Genomic DNA, 17,892 nt, shown 5'->3' on the forward strand with positions numbered 1-17,892 from the left:
ATCAGAATGGGTGTGCCTGGTTTGACCCAGTACCATGGCCAGAGGAACCTGTCCGTCCGCGTGCAGCTTGGCCCCACTGCATCCTTTCATCTGTTGGTGTCTGGATTGTTCCTGGGTTCTGCCCTTCATTCTTCACCTGTATTTCTGGAACAAGCACTTTCTAGAAGCTTGGCTCCTGTCCTTCCTGGGGTCCCTGCCCAGGGTTGCATTCTCATTCACCCCTAAGGGGTATCAGTGCCACCCACCCCTTCGGCCATTGTGAGGGGAAACAGTGCTGCCCTCAGCCCAGAGCTGGCCACCTTGCGCCAGAGCACACTGTTGGATTGATTCTGGGTGACGGACCCAGTACAGTGTATCCTGCTTTTCTGGTGGTGACTGTTTGCTGTGACTGTACATCTGTTGGTGCCCTAGGGACTGTCCTCCCCAGCCTGGTCACTTGCCTGGCACTTGGTCTTCATGTTGAGTCCTGGTGCCCAGCGTGGACTGGTCTCCCTATGAGATGAATGAATGAATGCTTTCTTCAATGGCGGGGGTTGCCCGGATGTGGGGCACCTGAGGAGTGAGGGTCCACTTCTCCCGTTTCTGCGCTGAGTTTCCTCTAGCCTTTCCAGCAGGGTCCCCCACCCTGACCGCAGCTCTAGCTTCTGGTAGAACAGGCAAGAAAGGAACAGGCGGAGCAGGCATTGCCGTCTCTGCCATCACCAGCTGGGCAGTGAGGAGCGCCCAGCCCTGGAGGACCTAGTGAGGATGACAGCCTGCAAGTGGTCCACCTCGGACCCAGCTCGTTTCCTCCAGGCTCTCTCGCTGCCCCTGCCCCTAAGCTGAGATGTCCTGTGACCTCAGGGGCCCCCGGCCCTTCCCTCTTGTGTGCACTTTGTTTCCTGAGTTTGGCCTGTATGTTTACCTGGTCCCTCCTGGAAATCTACTGTTGTGAGAATTGGCTCATTAGCACCTCTGAGGACACCTCCTGAAGTGGCAGCCCTTCGGAGTATCACCTTTGGGCCTGTTAAACTCGGGGAAGCCTCCCTGGGGGCACTTGGGCCTCCTGTGAGAGGGTGGGGGCTGAGCCCCGGGAGGGGTGACTCCAGACCAGGTGGGACCTGAAGCTCCAGGTGGTCCCCTGTAGTCGGGGAGGGGCTCACTGGCGATAGGAGGGGCTGGAAGGAGGAACTGGCTGCCTGTCCCCGCTGAGAAATTGGGGCCTGCCTCTAGGGGAGGGGCCAGCCCCAGACTCTCCTCCCAGCCTCTGGAGGACGGGGGAGTTGACCCAGGAGGGCTGCGTGTTTCCTGAGTGAGGCTCATAGGGGATGGGGGCAGCTGAGAACCAGGGGTCCAGCCCAGGCAGCTAGCAGGCCAGGTATAGGAGACCCCTCCCCATCACCGCCCCCTTTGCACTCCCCTCTCCAGTGACGTCATGCTCCTCTCGCGCGGCATGATGGGAGAATCCTAATGTTTTCCAACAGATGCTCCAAGAACAGCTTTCAGATTAAAGCAATTGCAAGAGCAAAGATTCTTGCTTTTCCCTTTTTTTCCGGGGGGGTGGGGGGTGGGGTGGGGGGAGGGCGCGTCCCCAGATTCTTTTGGACATCACTCCCTGCTCCAAGCACGCAATATATACTGACCAGAAAGTTTTTATTTCCTGGTTCAACTTTTTTTTTTCCCCCCCCTGGAATATGGACTGAAGGATGGGAATAAACACGGATAAATAACAAAGCGAGGTTGGCGCCGGGTGCGCCTGGCCGCGGCCCACGACGCTATTGTCTGTGGTCCGGAGCCGCCCCCCAGCCTCTTCCCGGCGCTTTTTTATTCGCTTTTTAACAAGACTCCCCTCGGATCCAGCCCCTCGCCTTGACCTTCGATGCGCTGATTCCCCGCGGCTCCGCGAGGGGCCCTGCCGGCCATGGCCGACTCCGAGGACGGCAGCGGCTGCCTCGTGTCGCGGGGCCGCTCACAGAGTGACCCCAGCGTCCTCACCGACTCCTTGGCCACCTCCGCGGAAGCCAGTGACAACCCAGGTAATGGGGGCGCATCGGGGGGCACAGGCGCTGAGGGGGTCGGCGTTGGGGAGCAAGGGGGGACCCCCATGGCCGCTGGCGCCTCCCCGATCCCCTCTGGCGGCACCGGAGTCTTTGTTGGGGGAAGCGGGCCACAGGCTGGCCCCCTGCCCTCGGAGGGGCGCGTGGTGCGGGCAGCCAGGGCAGAGGCGCGCTGACCGGTGCCCACCTCTGCCCTGCTCCTCCCTCCCGGAGCGCGGGGCCGGGTGGGCGTCCCCGCCCAGGCAGGGGGTGTTCCTGGGGGTGCCAGCGGTGTGGCCGGGCACACCTGGGCGGCCGCAGGAGGACAGGTGCTCCGGGCAGAGCCGCGGGTGGAGGCCAGGTGGGCGGCGCCCCCAGGTCCCTGCACTTCTCGGCCAGGCGCACCCCACCCCACCCCGGGGCGGAGGGGACTCGAGGTGATGGGGCGGTCACAAAGGCGTGTGAGGCCTGATTGATGACTTTCCCCTCCCGGGAGGAAGCGAGGCCTAATAAAGCGGAGGGGGTGGGCTGCTCGCTGGTCTCCATGGAGACTCGGGAAGCAGTGTGATCGTTAAAGCCTTCACCAGAAGGTAATTTCCACTTCACTCGCAGAAGTCTGCACTGGGAGGGGGTGGGGAAGCAAAAGAAACCCAAATGTGGTGCCCTGGTGCCCAGCTCCGAGGCTGGCTCTGTGTTCCGAGAGCCCCCAGAGGTGACCTGGATCCTGGGTAGCATCCACTTGGAGGTGTGCAGCCGGCCAGCTGCCCTAGGGGGTGGGCGGGGAGAGGCCGGCTCCAGAGGAGGGATGCCTGCACTGTGGGTGCAGAGAATGGCTGCAGGTTTTTAAACAATAAACTCATTCCCGACGAAGATGGTACAGTCTTAACTGTTTATCATCTCAGAACTGGGGTATCGGCCCCAAGAGGGAGAGAACCTCTGTCTATCCTGAACCTGGGGCCCTGCTGATTTCCTTGGAGTTTCGGGAAGAGGGAGGGTGCCTATGCTGTCCTTAACCCCTTTAATATGAGCCCTTTTATTAGAAATGGGGGTTAAGCCGTGGGTGCACTGAGATGGAAGATAGCGTGCACACACTTGTTCCAATTGTGAGAGTTGAATGGCTTCTCACGAGCCGCTTCCCAGCTCTTTGTCTCCCTGGCAGTAAAAGGAAGGAAACTTGAAATGGAAATGAGGATTTCTCCTTTTGGCTGGCTGCTGGGTGATGTCTCCATGTCTCTGTGGGTGGGAACAGATCTGGGCAGTTGGGGGGGGGGGGAAGGCATGGATGCTGATGATGAAGTTACGCCACAGAGGATGGTGGCTTGAGGGGGGATCTCTGGTCCAGGTGGCTAGCCTGAAACCCAAGGGGTGCAGGTGGGGAGGGCAGAGCCTCAGGCATGGCTGAGTCTGACGGGCAGGGCCTTGCGGAAGCACACCGACTGAGTGGTGAGATATTTCTGGACCATGTTAGACAGACATTCTGGGAGGAAGAGAAGTAGAGAATCCACACTCGGCTTGGGCGCCTGAAGCTGGGCGGGTGGACAGGCTAGTGTTTTCAGGTGCTTGATTCCTGCTGTTGACGGAGGACTCCCTTCCGACCCAGAGTGAACTGAGCTTTGTGAAAAGTCTCTAAAATCCACGTAGCTGGTCTGAAGGAGTCTGGACCCTCAGTCTGGCAGGATCCTCTCCTGCTTTGTGCTGCTCAGGGCTTTCCGATCAGGTCTCCTGCCAGTACCATCCCGGCTCCTGCTGGAGCACTTTCTCCTGCGTTGAGGAGGCTCCCTCCTCGCTCCTCTCCCTTTGCCAGCCTGTGGGGTTGTGTCTGACACACTGACCCTAAAGGTACAGTGGAGCTGCCCCGTGGGGTTCCCAATCTTTATGAAACCTGACCACCACATGTTTCTGGAATGGAGCAGCAGCTGGTGGATTTGAACTACCAACCTTTTGGGAAACAGTGGAGTATTTAACCTCTGCTCCCCCAGGGCTCCTGACTGAAAGGTGAGTCAGGTAATGGACCTGGAAGAGCCACCCCTTCAGGGGCGCTGAGAGCTTAGAAACCAACCCAGGCCTGCCCTTACCCCTTGCCCCCAAATGAGTTTAAAAGGAGCCTGAATTCAGAGTAATTCTAGGGTTACAGAAAAGCTGCGGGGAATACTTCGCTACACTCAATCCCTAGAAGTTTCTGCTGTTACTAGCTTCTGATTGCCATGAAGGCCACCTTTCTGTGCATGTGCACATACCTATATTTAAATGTGCTGTGAAATAGCGCAGAGAAAGGCAGGCATCCCTCGCTGTGGCGTTCAGCTCCTGGACCCAGCACGGGGTCTTTGAAGACTAGCCACGTCTCTGTCGCCTTCATTCTTTCCTTCCCAAAGCCCGATGCTGTCCGGCTGAATCGAGTGACCCCGTGTGGGTCAGTAAAGCTGTCTTCCCTAGGGTTTTCAATGGTGGATTTTCCCAGAAATGTCATATCTTCTAAAGGAGCCCAGTGTATCTCTTGCAGTCCATCCAGTTAACCATGTGTACCATCCAGGTACCGGCACTTAGATCAGGAGACGTTGTACTGGGGAAGCCTGTAGTCTGGGACATCTCCAAATTATTGAGGAGCAATGCTGTCAGTTTGAGGACTAAGGTGCACCTGCTTCAGCCCATGGTCTTTTCAGTCACTTGATATGCATCTGTGAGTTCACAGTGAATAAGGATAATGGAAGGATTATTGATGGTTTTGAGCTGTGGTGTTGGAGGAAAGTACAAAACATGCCAGGGCCACCAAAAGAACAGTGGCTATGTCTTGGAGAAGGTGTAGCCAGGGAAGCTTCACCTCACATCCTTGGGCATGTGGCTGAAGAAGCTCTTCCTTGGAGATTGATGTTGGACAGATGGAGGGCTGATGAGAGGAAGACCCTCAGTGAAGTGGGTTGACGGTGACTGCAGCAATGGGTTGGAGCGTGTCACATAGAGGATACAAGCTAGGACGGGGTTCAGAGCTGCTGTTCATGGGGTCAGGATGAGTCGTACTTGACGACACCTAACAGCCCCCCTGCCAGGAACTGTTAGTTGTGGGGTACCGTCTCTACAGCACTAACTCACCCCGTGTGTCCAGCCCTGTGCCGGCCTCATAGCTGGTTTCAGGCTTGAGCCGTTGTTCCTGCCAGTCACTGGTCACCTGCGTCGTTGTCAGGTGCCATTGAGGCCACTGCTGCTCCCAGCAGCCCTGTGAGCGTCGTGTGTGAAGCTCGCCCTCTCCTGTGCCGTCCTCCCCTCACAATCTCTGTCCTGCTCTCACCATTGTTCCTGTCACTGTCCCTCTATCTCCTTGTTGGACCCCACACACTCCAACCCTCGTGCTTTCCCCAGGATTAGCCTCTTCTGACAACATGGTCCAAAAGGTGTGAGGGTTTTACCACCTTTGCCTCTAAGAAGCATTCTGGTTGTATTTCTTCCAAAACCATTTTGGAAGTGCATGGATGCTGAGTGCTGTTGCCAACACCGCGGTTAAAAGGCATCAACTCTTCTTTAGCTTATTCGTAGTCCAGCTTTCGATGCGTGGGAAGCAGTTGAAGAGACGACGGCGTGGGTCAGGCGCACCTCAGTCTTTATGTTGGCATCCTTGTTCCTTAGTACTTTAAATGCATCCTGTCTGGAGTTTCTGGGTGGCATCCTTCTAGTAGTTTCGTTCTCGGCTCTCCCAGGTGCATCCTGTCTGGGGTTTCTGGCTGGCATCATTCCAGTGGTTGCGTTTTCAGCTCTCCCAGGTGAGGCTGCAAGGGTTCCAGATGGAAGTGCATGGACCTCCTATGCATGTTCTCTGGGGGACGGCTTAGCCAGGGAGGGCTGGTCACAGGGGCACATCCTTCTTGACCAGCTATCAAGTTGCATCCGCCGATTGATGGTCTTTCCTGGACGTGGTCACACCTGAGGTCATCCATCCTCTTGGCTCAGAAGTTACCTCGGGGGCTTGTCTCTGGTTCCTTGGAAGGGACCCTGGTGGCAGTGTGGTTGTGAGCATTGGGCGAATGCTACTGTAACGGGCCGCAGTGAGTGGTTTGAACAGTAATTTATCCTCTCACGGTTCAGGAAGCTGGAAGTCCACAATTGGGGGTCAGCTTGAGGGCCAGGGCTGGTGTGAGCTGGAGGGAGGTGCTGCTCCCTTCCCTGCAGGCCTGGTGTCCCGCAGGCCTCCCTGTGTCCTGGCCTTCCAGAGTCCTGGAGCTTCCGGTGCAGGGGCTCGTCCGAAAGGATGTCTTCTGCTCCTGGCAGGCCATTTCTTGATGGTGCTGGGAGCCTCTTTTGTCCCCTACTGTTGCTGTAGCGCCACATTGAGTCAGAACCGACCCACAGCTGACCCTCCAGCGGGTTTTCAGAGGCTGTAAATTGAACACGAGGGGATTGATTATCCTTCAGCAGAGCCGACTGGTGGATTCAAACTGTGTGCCTTTGGGACTACTGTACAGCTTCTTACCACGAGGCCACCAGCTTTCCCTAGTGAGAGCAAAGGTGTTCGAGGACACTCCAGGGCGTTGTCCATCTATGGGGTCAAGGCTGTGGTGGCGTTAAGGGGTCACAGGATATCTTGGCAGAGTTTACACATTACACCTTTATGCTTGTGTGTTTGGGGAGGATAAGCTGAATTCCTGACGTGGAAGGTGGGTGGTTAGAACCCAGCAGTTGCTCCGGCAGAGATGCCCGCTGGGGGCCCGTGCGGCTGTCCCGTAGCTTGAAGGGGCTCTGTGAGGGGAAAGGGAATTGACAGCAGTGTTTTTTAAAGATGAACTTTTCATTGCTGTAGAGTTGGAGCCTCTTGAGCCTCGTCCTGCCCCAGGTCGACTGTGCCTCTGACCCTGTAGGGCCTTCCTGCCTCCAAACCTGCCGTCTTTAGGGAAGCGTCACCTCAGCTGCTTCAGGGGCAACAACTGGTGGGTTGGAACCACACTCTTTAATTAGCAGCTGGAAGCTGTGGCCACCGCCCCACCAGGGCCCCTCCGGAGGCCTGAGCTCTGGGCACTGGCCATGGGGAGGCACCTGGGTGCTGTTTTTTGTGGCCTTTTCCCTCCAGGGAAACTCGGGACACCCCACAGTCTCAGGGCCTGGCAGGAGTGTCCAGAGGTTTGCACAGAGCACACGTGGGCTGAACAGGGCCGGGCAGAAGCGGATTTGTGGTTCTCGGACGACTGGTACTGGGGGGCTTTCTGGTGGTGAGGCCATGTTGCACACAGTAGGGGCCTGTAGCATGCCTGGTCTACCCATTCAAATCCTGTGTGACCTAGTGCCCCAGTGACAACAGTTCAGCCAAACCTGTGAGCAGACACCCCCCAAGTAGGGCAAAACCCGCAGAGAAGGAAAACGAGGGTTTTTCCAGTAAACTGAGTGATACTTGAAACCTAAACCCGCTGCAGTGAGGTCAGCTCCAATGCCCAGTGTCCGTCTGCCCGGTCTCTGACTGTAAATCTCTCCAGGTGGAGGCTGCCCCGCTTCCTCTGCTAGCAGGTGGTGGATTCTAACCTCCAGCCTTGCTGTTAGCATTCTGACAAGTTACAGAATGATGGAGGCCTCAGGGACCTGGGGCAGCAGGACGGTATTGCTGGGTTCTGCTCCCACAGGGCTCGTGTCTGGTTGGTGAACGCTGTGGGGTTGGTTGATTCTCGCACAATGGCCTCTGGAACTCTAAACATTTATGGGAGCACATCCACAGGCCTGTCCTCCCACAGAACCGTGCGGGGGTTAGAACTACCGACCCTGTGCTTAGCAGTTGAGTGCTGAGGTGTTGGGCCACCAATGTCCTGGTGTATTGAACCCCGAAGCCGAGCGGCCCCACCAGCAGTCTTGGTGCTGCACCCAGTGACTGCGTTGTAGGTGGTGATGGGATGCGGCTGCCTAGCTTTCCCCTCAGCTGGATTCACATCTCTGGCCTTTTTCACAAACAGCACGTAACCAGGGCTCCCAAGGCGATGTGCCCGTGTAACTCAGCTGGATGAATTGCTGGGACTCGGTAAACCTGTACAAGGCAGGAAGCTGTCGGAGGGAACATGCCGAGAGTTCCCACTGAATGGGGGCTGTGACCGCATCCTCTCGGAGGGTCAGGGACCAAGGTCATGCCGGGGAGCCCCAGCTCACGGGCGTCCAGTGTCTCACACCCCACTGTGGTGAAGTTGGTTATTTGCTGGCTGGTTTCTGAGCTCAGGGTTTTGGGTCTTGCTGGCTTCTCCTTTGCTCAGATCTCAGAGTTGCCTCCTCCAGAGACCCGCCCATCCACCCTGGGACCCCTGTCCCCACTTAGCCCCATTCATCCTATTCCTAGCATCTCGGGGCTGGGGGGACTCAGTACCATCCTCCTCGGACGGTTACAAAAGGAACCTGGTGGTGCAGTGATTGAAGCGTCCGGAATGCGTCTGTCCAGTTTTACACTCGGAAGCGTGAGGACCAGCTTCGCTTGGTCACGGGTGTGGACGTGGCACCCAGCCACCCGCTGGGGCTCACACTGGCCTCTCAGCGTGGCGTTGGACCGTGGTTTTGCACGTCCTGGTTTGCACGTCTCGGCTCTTCTGATCTTGTGTTTTACTGTTTGTCCCCCAGTTCTGCCTCCCAGCAGGCTGGTAGATCGATGGACTGGGGGCCGGCCCTCCCCAGAGCCGGGGCTGCTCCTGCTTCCGTTCCCTGAGTGTGGCCTGGCTCCGGGGTCTGCACTCAGGGCGCCACCCCCTCACCCCTCGTACCACATCTCCATGTCTTAATTAGTCTCGGAGTTAGGCAGCAATTACCTTGTCAGCCGCCTCAGGGTTATTAAAAATCACAACTGTTGCTGAGGAGATTTTTGTCCTAACGATGAAGATGTCCCGGTTTGTTACAGAAGGGGGTTGGGTCCTGACCCCACGCAGGCTTGGGCATCCGACTGTCCAGGCCCATGAGAGGCTGTGTCCACCCTCAGGCCCCTCCGTCACATCACCCTCCTCTACATCGATTGTCCCCCTTGGACGTGATCTCGTCGACTTAATGACAAGGAGCCCTGGTGACACAAGCAGTTAAGTTTTCAGCTGCTACCTTCTGGTGACTCCCTGGCACTGACAACCACAACACAACTGACACAAGACTGCAGCTTCCCACCTACAGGGGCCCAGGCGCCCCACACAGGAGGGTGGGCCGGGTGGCGGACGGCGAGCTGCTGGGCTGGACGGTGGGCCGCATTGACTGTTCAAGTGCCTCGTGTTTCCGGTCATGGAGGCCGTGCTGACATGAGGGTCATGTTCCTTTTTTTGAGGTAATAGAGATTTTGATGCAGCCTCTGTCCTGGAGGGCTCTGCTGCTTGGATTGAGGGGTGCAGCCTGTTTCTCCACATTAATGTGGTTTTAAAGGGCCTCACCAGACAGATCCTACAGGCACGCAGCGCCTTCCCGAGAGACCTGTCAGGCAGAAAGTGTGGGTGGTGACAGGTCCCACACGTGAACGGCTTAAGACACATCCTACCCCGATAGGGACCTCGTGAAGATGACACACCCTCTCCCTGCGTGGGATTGTGCCCACGTGTAGGGGATGGATTGCCAGGGCACCATGTACAATGAACGGTGGCTTAAGCTTTTTGTGCAGAAAACGAGAGATGGCTTCACACTGTTAAACCAGGGCATGCATTGAAGGGGATCGTGACGCAGCGTAGGACTGTGGGACTGGCACACACTAGGCCATGCAGCTTTGCGTGCTGGGGACTCAAAGGTTAAGGCACGTGGCTGCCACTAACCGGAAGTCTGGTTCTAAACCACCAGCTCCCCTGTGAACTGACGACAGGCATCTCTTGCTAGCGTCTGCAGCCTCGGAAACCTGGAGGGGCCCACGGGCAGAACCGACTTGCCGGCTGTGGGTTTAGTTCAGTGTGCAGGGCACCCTGATGGTGTAGTGGTTAAAGCCGTCCACCCTGGACAAGGTCTAACCCACTTGCCCTGCGGGAGAAAATGTAGCAGCTGGCTTCTGGGAAGATTCACAGCCTCACAATCTCTGCCGGTGCTGCCTTCTGCGCTGTCAGGAGCTCTCATGCCCTGGTGGTAAGGAGTTGCTCTGTCAACCCAGAGGCACATGGTTCAAATCCACCAGCTGCTTCTCTGGAGAAAGATGGGCAGTCTCCGCCTGTGCAGTGTTCTGCCTCTGAAAACGCGCTGGAGGGTCAGCTAGGAGTTGGTTCCGATTCCACAGCACACCGCTCATTCCCTTTGGGGTGTTGTGAGTTGGCCTCGACTAGTGAGCTGCTGCGAACAGAGTTCTGTGAGGGGAAGATGCTGCTGTGATGACAGGGCTGGAGGGTGTCTTGTGAGCGGGTTCTAAGTTGGTTGACCCTGCGACTCAGGGATGGATTTTAAAGAACTAGAAAGCCAGAGCTCGGCCAGAAGGAAAGGCAAAACAGGAAAGGTACATAGATTGATTAGAGAAGTGGTAAGAAACTGCTCTGCAATCTCAAAGGCACATGGTTTGAGTCCACCAGCCGCTCCATGGGAGAAGGTTGGCCTATCTCTTCCTGTGCAATTAACTGCCTCTGAAAACCCCCTGGAGGGTCAGCTGTGGGTAAGTTCTGTCTTGATGGTACCTAACAAGGCAGTCCAGTAGGAGACCCCCCCATGGCTGGGAGGACACTGTGTCTCCAGTAGTGACGGCTCAGTTTCTCAGGTCACATCTCACAGGACGGTGGTCTTGAGTGCAGGAAACATGGTCTCTTCATCCTTGGGTCGGACGGCTGCAGCACGTCCCCCTCCTGCGTGTCCACACAGCGTCAAGATGAAATGGGGTATAAAGGAGGCTGGGAAGTGGTGGCAGGACTCATTATGGGATATTGATACATGTAGTTACTGTGGCCTTTGAGTCCAATCTCCTTTGACGACACCAATAGGTTGCTGCTTGGTCAGGTGACTTTGCTGTTCGTGTGTGTGACTTGGTCTCACCCAGTCCTGTCTTCTGAAAAACACCTTAGCTCTTTGTTGTATTTCAGTGTTAATACCCCTTTGATGTTAGGTGCTGGTTGTCTCATAATCCTGGGTTTTAACAAATGCTTGTTACACACCGTAGAGTCAAGTGTGACCCCCAGAGACCCCATGAACCGATCTGAGCGCTGCTCTATCCTGTACCGTCTTTGTGGTCCTGACACATGAGGCCATTGCTGCAGATACTGCATCAGCCCATCGCATTGAGGGTCTTCCTTCGCTGACCCTCTACCTGTCTCGCTAAATGTTGGTCAGCACGTGTGCGTAAGCTCCAGTGGGACACAGTGTAGCAGGCCCTCATGCTCGCTTTCTGTCCCTAATTTCTTAGCTGGGCCTTCTGACTTGCCTTCCTCATTCCCTCAGTGGACACGCTCGATGATGTGTGTGGGTACCGGTCTGGAGAAGATCAGGTTGTGTCATAGTGATGCTTGCTGTGAGTGAGGGTCCCTGGGAACGCACAGGTGAAGACCTTGGGGGGCCTTGTACCAGGGCGTCTATACCTGCAATGTACACGGTCTGACACTCAGCCGGTTGCTAAGGTCACCTTCACCATCTGCCTTCCCAGCACTAACCTTCATTGAGTTACTGTGTTTATTTTTGTCTGAAGTCACAGAGGGGTTGAGTCATGGTGTGTGTGGACTTCTGGAACGTCCTCTGGGTGGGCAGGGAGCCAGGGTCAGGCCTGTCTTTGCTCACACATCCCAGCCTGGAACGTGGGAGGCGTCAGCAAGTTCTCTGTGGATGCCTCGGTTTCTTCCTGAGTGAAGCAGCAAGGGGGGGCCTGTCTGTGGGGTGTCCCTCAGTGAAGGCCACGTGAGACATTACCTCTTGGCCCTATAAGCAGTGAGGAGCCATTGACGCTAAGACGGGGTGCTCAGATGCGGGTCTGGGGAGGATCACTACTGCTGCTCAGGGACCAGTGGGTGGAGGAAGGGAGCAGATGGTGGTGATGGGGGGCGGGAATGCAGGACTTCACAGGATGCAGGGATGCGAGGGGGGCACTGACTGGGCAAGTCTCCAGGTGTGCGATGGGGTGACCAGATGGGAAAGGCTAGGAGGGAACCAGGACGTGGGGGGCAAAGCATGACGTGCAGTCTTGGAGACAGCCAAGAGGCGATGCTGAACAGGCATTGGGGAAGCTGGGGCGTGGACTAGAGAAACACCTTGAGTACATCGGGTTGTCCACTTGGCCTTGAGGCCATGCGGGATAGTCTTGCCCATCCCTTGGGCTTTTTCTGGTGCTACACCGGATCAGGGATCCTGACCATTCACTTATCTGTCCATCTAGCCACTCAGTCCCCTAGAATCCACCCATCCATTTCTCCCCCCGCCTCCGCCGCCCTCGCCTCCCTCCACTTCCCCACCTGTGCTTCCATTCATGTGTCCATCACCCACCAGCTCACCTGTACAGGTGTCTATACATCCATCCTTCCACTCATTCGTCTGTCCACCCACTTATCCTTCTGTCCATCCTGCCACCCATCTGTCCATCCACTCTATCAGTACACCCATCTATTCACTCACCCACGTGTCCACTCACCCATCTGCCCACTGACCCACTCATCCACTTACTGATCCCTCTATGCGTCCATCCACTCATCCGTGTCTACACCTCTGCCCAGCTCCTCCATGCAGCCACTTCGTCTATGCTGGCTGTCTTTCCACCTGCTGAACTAACCTTAGCTCGGTCACCAGGAGGAACCCTCGTTTAGGGTCCTGTCGGCACCCCTGATCCTGTGAGCACTTGACCACACTGCAGTCGGCCCATCTCCTCCCCAGATCTATTGACGCCCTGCACTTGCCAGGCAAGAGCACTTAGGAGTGCAGAGCTGTGTGCCCTGGCAGGTCCGCCCCAGCGGAGGGAAGAATGGGGCCAGTTACAGCAGTGGAACCACCCCAGCTCAGCTGTGGTTCCCTTCCTGGACCAGCAAAGGCGGCTTTGTGCTCCTCGGGACAAGCTCACCATTGAGGCAGGCTGGGGACACTGGAAGAGCCAATGGTAGCTCAGAGAAGCAAGACCATTGCCCAAGTGCCACAGAGATGCTCTGAGAAGTGGTGTGAATGGGCCTTTGCTCTGAGCAGTGGGGCTGAGCATGGTGTGCAGGTCCTGGCCTCAGGCCCAGGGAGAAAGAGGGGCCTGTTCTCAGGGCAAATGCACAAAAACGCAGAGCCCTCTGGAGGCTCAGGTCCTTGTCACCTGGGACTGCAGGGATGGCCACGCTCGCCTGCTGGCTCACGGACTGGAAGACAGCCTGTAGCTCAGGGCCAGCATCCCTGACTCCTGACCACATACGACCACATATGTCAGGGTGAGACTGCCATCAGCTCTGGGCCTTGTCCATAGGCGGTTGCATTGCTGACTGACACGAAGGCCGGGTCTCTGGGCATTCATATCCACCGGCTGCTCTGTGGGGTAAAGGTGGACCATCTCTTTGCGTGTGGTTGATGACCTTGGGAGCCCCGTGGAGGCTCAGCCGTGACTCGCATCTGGATAGACGGCAGTGAGCCGACGTCTTTGGGAAGTGGAGTGCCAGGCCTTTTTTCAGGGTGCAGTCATCCTTTGTGTAGCCTCCGAGTATGTTAGCCATGTGAGCCTCCAGGAACTCTGAGCTCAGTGACGAGCCCAGGGGCTGGAGGAGAGGGAGGCTGGAGGACGTACTGACTGAGCTGGGAGCTTGTTCATGGTAGATGTGAGACTTACACATTCTGAGTTTTTAAAATGTTCACACCTCCTCACGCTGGAATAATTTTCAACTCCGAAGAAAATTGTCAAACGAGCTCCGTGCTGCTCCTGCCCCTCTGCCCTTAGCAACAGCTGCTGTCCCAGCACAGCGCCGCCAGCAGGGAGCGGCCCCCACAAGCACACTGCCCGACGGCATCACATTCACCAGGTCGTGTGGACTGTATGCTGTTGGCAGAGAATTCTGGTGGCCTAGTGGTAAATTACACTGCCAGTCAAAGGCACATAGTTCAAATCCACCAGCTGCTCTGTGGGAGAAAGATGGGCCGTCTCCTCCTGTGCAGTTTAATGCCTCTGAAAACGCACTGACGGGTCAGGTATGAGTCGGTTCCAACTCAGCGGCACACAAGCGCCACATCGTGATGTTGGCTGCCACCGTGTTGATTCCAGCTCGGAGACGCTGTTGAACGGCCTGGGTTTCCCAGTTGGCTTCGTAGGAGTGGGCAGCAGGCCTCTCCTCCAGGGTCCTCCTTGGCAGGCTCAGATGCAGCCTTTCTGTTTACAGCTGAGCTCTAACCTCCCCGAGGGCCTGCTTGTGCGTGGTGCTTTCCCACGTGCTGCTGGCGCCCTCAGTGTGTCTGACCTGAGATGTGGGACGGGATGCCGCCTGCCCCAATGACATCTTCATGAGGTCCACCCATCTGGGCTCATGTGACCACTGCCCCAAGCCTTTAAAATGCAAAGAGATCCCATCTTTCTAAACCCAGACGGCCTTGGTGGTGGCGCTCATGTTGGGGCCACAGCAGGAGGATGCAGGTCCTGGTCCCATCTTTTTCTTTATATCCACCACTCTCTGGGGGAGAAACCACTTCCAGACCCCACACTCTGCTTCCTGGCTGCCTCAGGGCCTGGATACCCTGACCCCTAACTTGTCAGATCTGGGGTTCAGCTCTGCCTCGCCGCACCTCCCGCTGTGGTCAGCCCTCACACTGACTCCCGTCCTCCCACTTCCTCCTCCTGTCTCACTTCATCTTGCCCTCCTTTCTCCTGTGGATGCGGACTTCACCTTAACACGGACGTGACCTGTGGGTGCTTGGTATCATCCTTGTGGACCTGGATCCTGGCAGCTTCCCCCGAACTCGACCTGCTTGGCTTTGGTTACGGATTAGACCACCCCCAATCCATGTGCTTTGGAAGAGGGCTTTATGGGATTGTTATACTTGTCACCTCACAGTGCTTGATTACAGGCAAGGTGACATCCAGGTGGTCAGCCCTGCTATCTGGACCTTCTGTTGGGTCTCTTGTCTCTGTAGGGTGGCTCCTGGAAGTTCCATGCTCAGTCTCCTTGACCTTGGCTGTCTGCAGACAGTCAGTTCACCACCAGACAGGCGAGCATGGGTACTGCATCACCTTGCTTGGGTCCCATGCCATCTAACCATTTAATAGTGTGGGCATGGAGGATTCTGATTGGCTGGCTGGACTCGAGGCTGCCCCTACACAGAGATCAGCCGCATTTGGACTCGGGTCTGAGCTGAGGAGTGGTGGCTCCGCAGGGAAACTGTGGCTCTGGGTGTGGACTAGCGGGGCCAGGACCAGCACACCTCAGAGGTCTTACAGGTTTGCTTCCTGATGACAGCAGTGAAGTAAATAGTGCAACACGGGTGGGGGTGGGGGGGTCATACGTATGTTTTGGCTTCCCCAAAGTTATAAAAGTTCATGCTAAACTATAGTATCTTTAGTGTCGAGATGCATGATGAGGTTTGAAATACTGAGAATGTGACCAAAACAGACACAGCTGGGAAACTGGTAACACTGGGCTTGTTTGACACAACCAAATCCATTGCTGTTCTGACTCGGTGACTGTTGAGGTGTGAGGGGAATGGCCCCCGTGGGCCTGTGAGGCGTAAATCGTGGGGAGCAGACTCCTCCCCTCTTGAGGAGCAGCTAGTGGACTCTGGCCACCAGCATCACAAGGCTTAACCCACCATGCCCCAGGAGCTCCGAGTAACCATGGGGTTGAGTTAATCTTTAAGGAAGCACATTACCAAATGACTCTTAGATGGTTCTGCCAGGCTGGGTAAGTTTAAACTACCAGCCTTTAGGTTGGCAGTTGGTCACAAACCCGTTGAGCTGCTTGGGCACAATTCCATCATGTTAGAGATTTTTTAAAAAAAATCAAACCACAAGCGCTGTCCATCTAACCATCCCAGTTATGTTGTTGATGTCCATTTCTAATGATTGCTGCTCCAGGTGACGGCAAAGCTGCCCCCTTGGTGTACTGGCTGTGATCTTGACAATTTTCAGTATTGGAACAGTTGCGCTACTCGTTTCCTTCTCCCAATTGGCCCTGAAGAGAGACCACACCAAAGGGGGGGAGTACGATTTAAGCCAATAAGCTGCAGGATGTGCACCTAACAGACTTCACAGAAACCTTACCAAAAAGGGAGAATTTGGGTGGGGAAAGGGCTTTAAAAGATCAGCACACTGCCAGTCTACAGGCTGCTGCAGAGAGAACTCACAGCCAGATGGGGTGGCCAGTGCATGTCCGACCCCAGATAAGAACAAAATGTCAGAAAAGCTTTGTACATAAGATAGTAAAGATGACTCCAGTACTGACTGATAGCACTTTGAGAGACTGGAGCTTCAGATCCAGAAATCAGTGAGTTTCATGTGGCTAAAATCGTGGCAAAAACATTTTGTTTTCTCTAAAAAAGGAAGAAAAGAGCAAATAACTGGTTACCCCAACACAGAGGCACATGGTCCATTCTGAGTAAATGGGAAGAGGTTAGAAAGGATAGGATAACAATTTTACCTCAGAGGTCTCATCATACTTGATCACTTCTGATAAAATAAAATTAAAATTGCCTTGTTCTTAGATACCTTAAAGCTGAAAACGTAAACAGCACTTTCTAAAATACTTTGGCTAACTCCTCCTGGGATCACCTTTTCTATTTGACCAGGGCTTTGTGTAGGCGCAAGGAGAGTTTCCAGGGTGGAGTTTTGCCTTGGCTGTGTTCGGTTCTCAGCAGGGCATGCCCATACTTTCCCTCTATGGAGAGGGCGATATTCATCAAGCTGAAAAGTTACACTGGGCTGTGATCTTTAAGGACGCACACTGCTTGGCCTGCCTCCCTCAGGTCTGAACCCCCTTGGTTAGGATCTGAGCTCCACCCTGTATCTCCAGGCTCCTTAACCCACTCACTGCCTTTGGGCTGATTCTGATTTCATGGGAACCGACGTCACCCGCTCTGCCTGCAAACGTGGTTTCCGAGGCTGTAGATTTTAACAGGAGACTGGCCAGTGCTCTGCTGAGGGGCAGTTGATAAACCCTGATGCTTGAAACACTCGTTTCCTACCACATCTGTCAGCACCTGGGACAGCAGCTCTCTTGCTGTGTTGGTTTTGGCAAGCTACTTCCCTGGTCAGTTGGCATAAGGAATTAGATGGCCATTGGTCCCACGCCCAGGTCAGAGGTGGTCATTAAACAGGAGCCGGGGGACCAGCGTGTAGGGATCAGTACTCGGGTAGAAACTGACTCACGTTGTAGACGACTCTTACCTGGATGCCACATTCTTTCTAGAATACAGCTTCTCAAATGATTTGGTCAGTTTCCAGGTTGAAATGGGTGTGGTGAAAGGACACATTCTGATGTACTTTCCTGATTTTAAACCATGCAGTGTTCCCTTACTTTGTTCTGTCCAAACAGTTCTTGGTACCAACCTCTCTGAATTCTTGGTGGAGCAGTGGTTATAAGCATTCACTTACTAAGGGGAAGATTGGTCCTTTGAGCCCGTCCATGAGCTTACTGGGAGAAAGTACCAAAATCTGCTTCTGTAAAGATTAACCCTTCGTTGTCGGGTGGCTTCTTGCTCTCAGCGCCCCTCTGGGACAAATGCTCTCCCGTTCCCAGTGGGACAGTCTCGCTGTAGACTGTCACATCAGTGAGGAGCTGGTGAGTTCAAACCACCGACCTTTTAACAGTGCCCAGCCACTGCACCACCAGGGCACCTTTGCAGAGCTTGCGGCCTGGGAGCCCTGTGAAGCTGCTCTACTCGGTCATGTGGGGTTGCTAAAAGAATTGAAATCAACGGTACTTGAAGTCAAGAACGAAGACGGGTCTCGCCGCTGGGCTTGGCTATCAGACTGTGGAGGGAGGTGGGCTTTGTTGGTGTTGGATACTGTCAAGTCCGACGTACATGCCACGTCTGAAACTGCTGCTTCAAAGCACATTTCTGTTTTTTT

The 17,892-nt window shown here is 55.4% G+C and overlaps 1 protein-coding gene across 1 annotated transcript in view; it reads left to right on the forward strand.

Moving 5' to 3' along the window:
* Positions 1 to 1,900: 1,900 nt before the first annotated feature.
* The window catches only part of PHACTR3 (phosphatase and actin regulator 3), a 175,376-nt gene continuing 159,384 nt past the window's right edge, over positions 1,901 to 17,892 (forward strand). Inside the window, exon 1 of the mRNA XM_006896924.1 lies at positions 1,901 to 2,015. Within this exon, the coding sequence (XP_006896986.1) occupies positions 1,901 to 2,015 (115 nt within the window). The remainder of the gene's footprint in view (positions 2,016 to 17,892) is intronic.

This window comes from Elephantulus edwardii, unplaced genomic scaffold, assembly GCF_000299155.1.
Source record: "Elephantulus edwardii isolate Elephantulus edwardi_28Jun2011 unplaced genomic scaffold, EleEdw1.0 scaffold00193, whole genome shotgun sequence".
Lineage (NCBI taxonomy): Eukaryota > Metazoa > Chordata > Mammalia > Macroscelidea > Macroscelididae > Elephantulus > Elephantulus edwardii.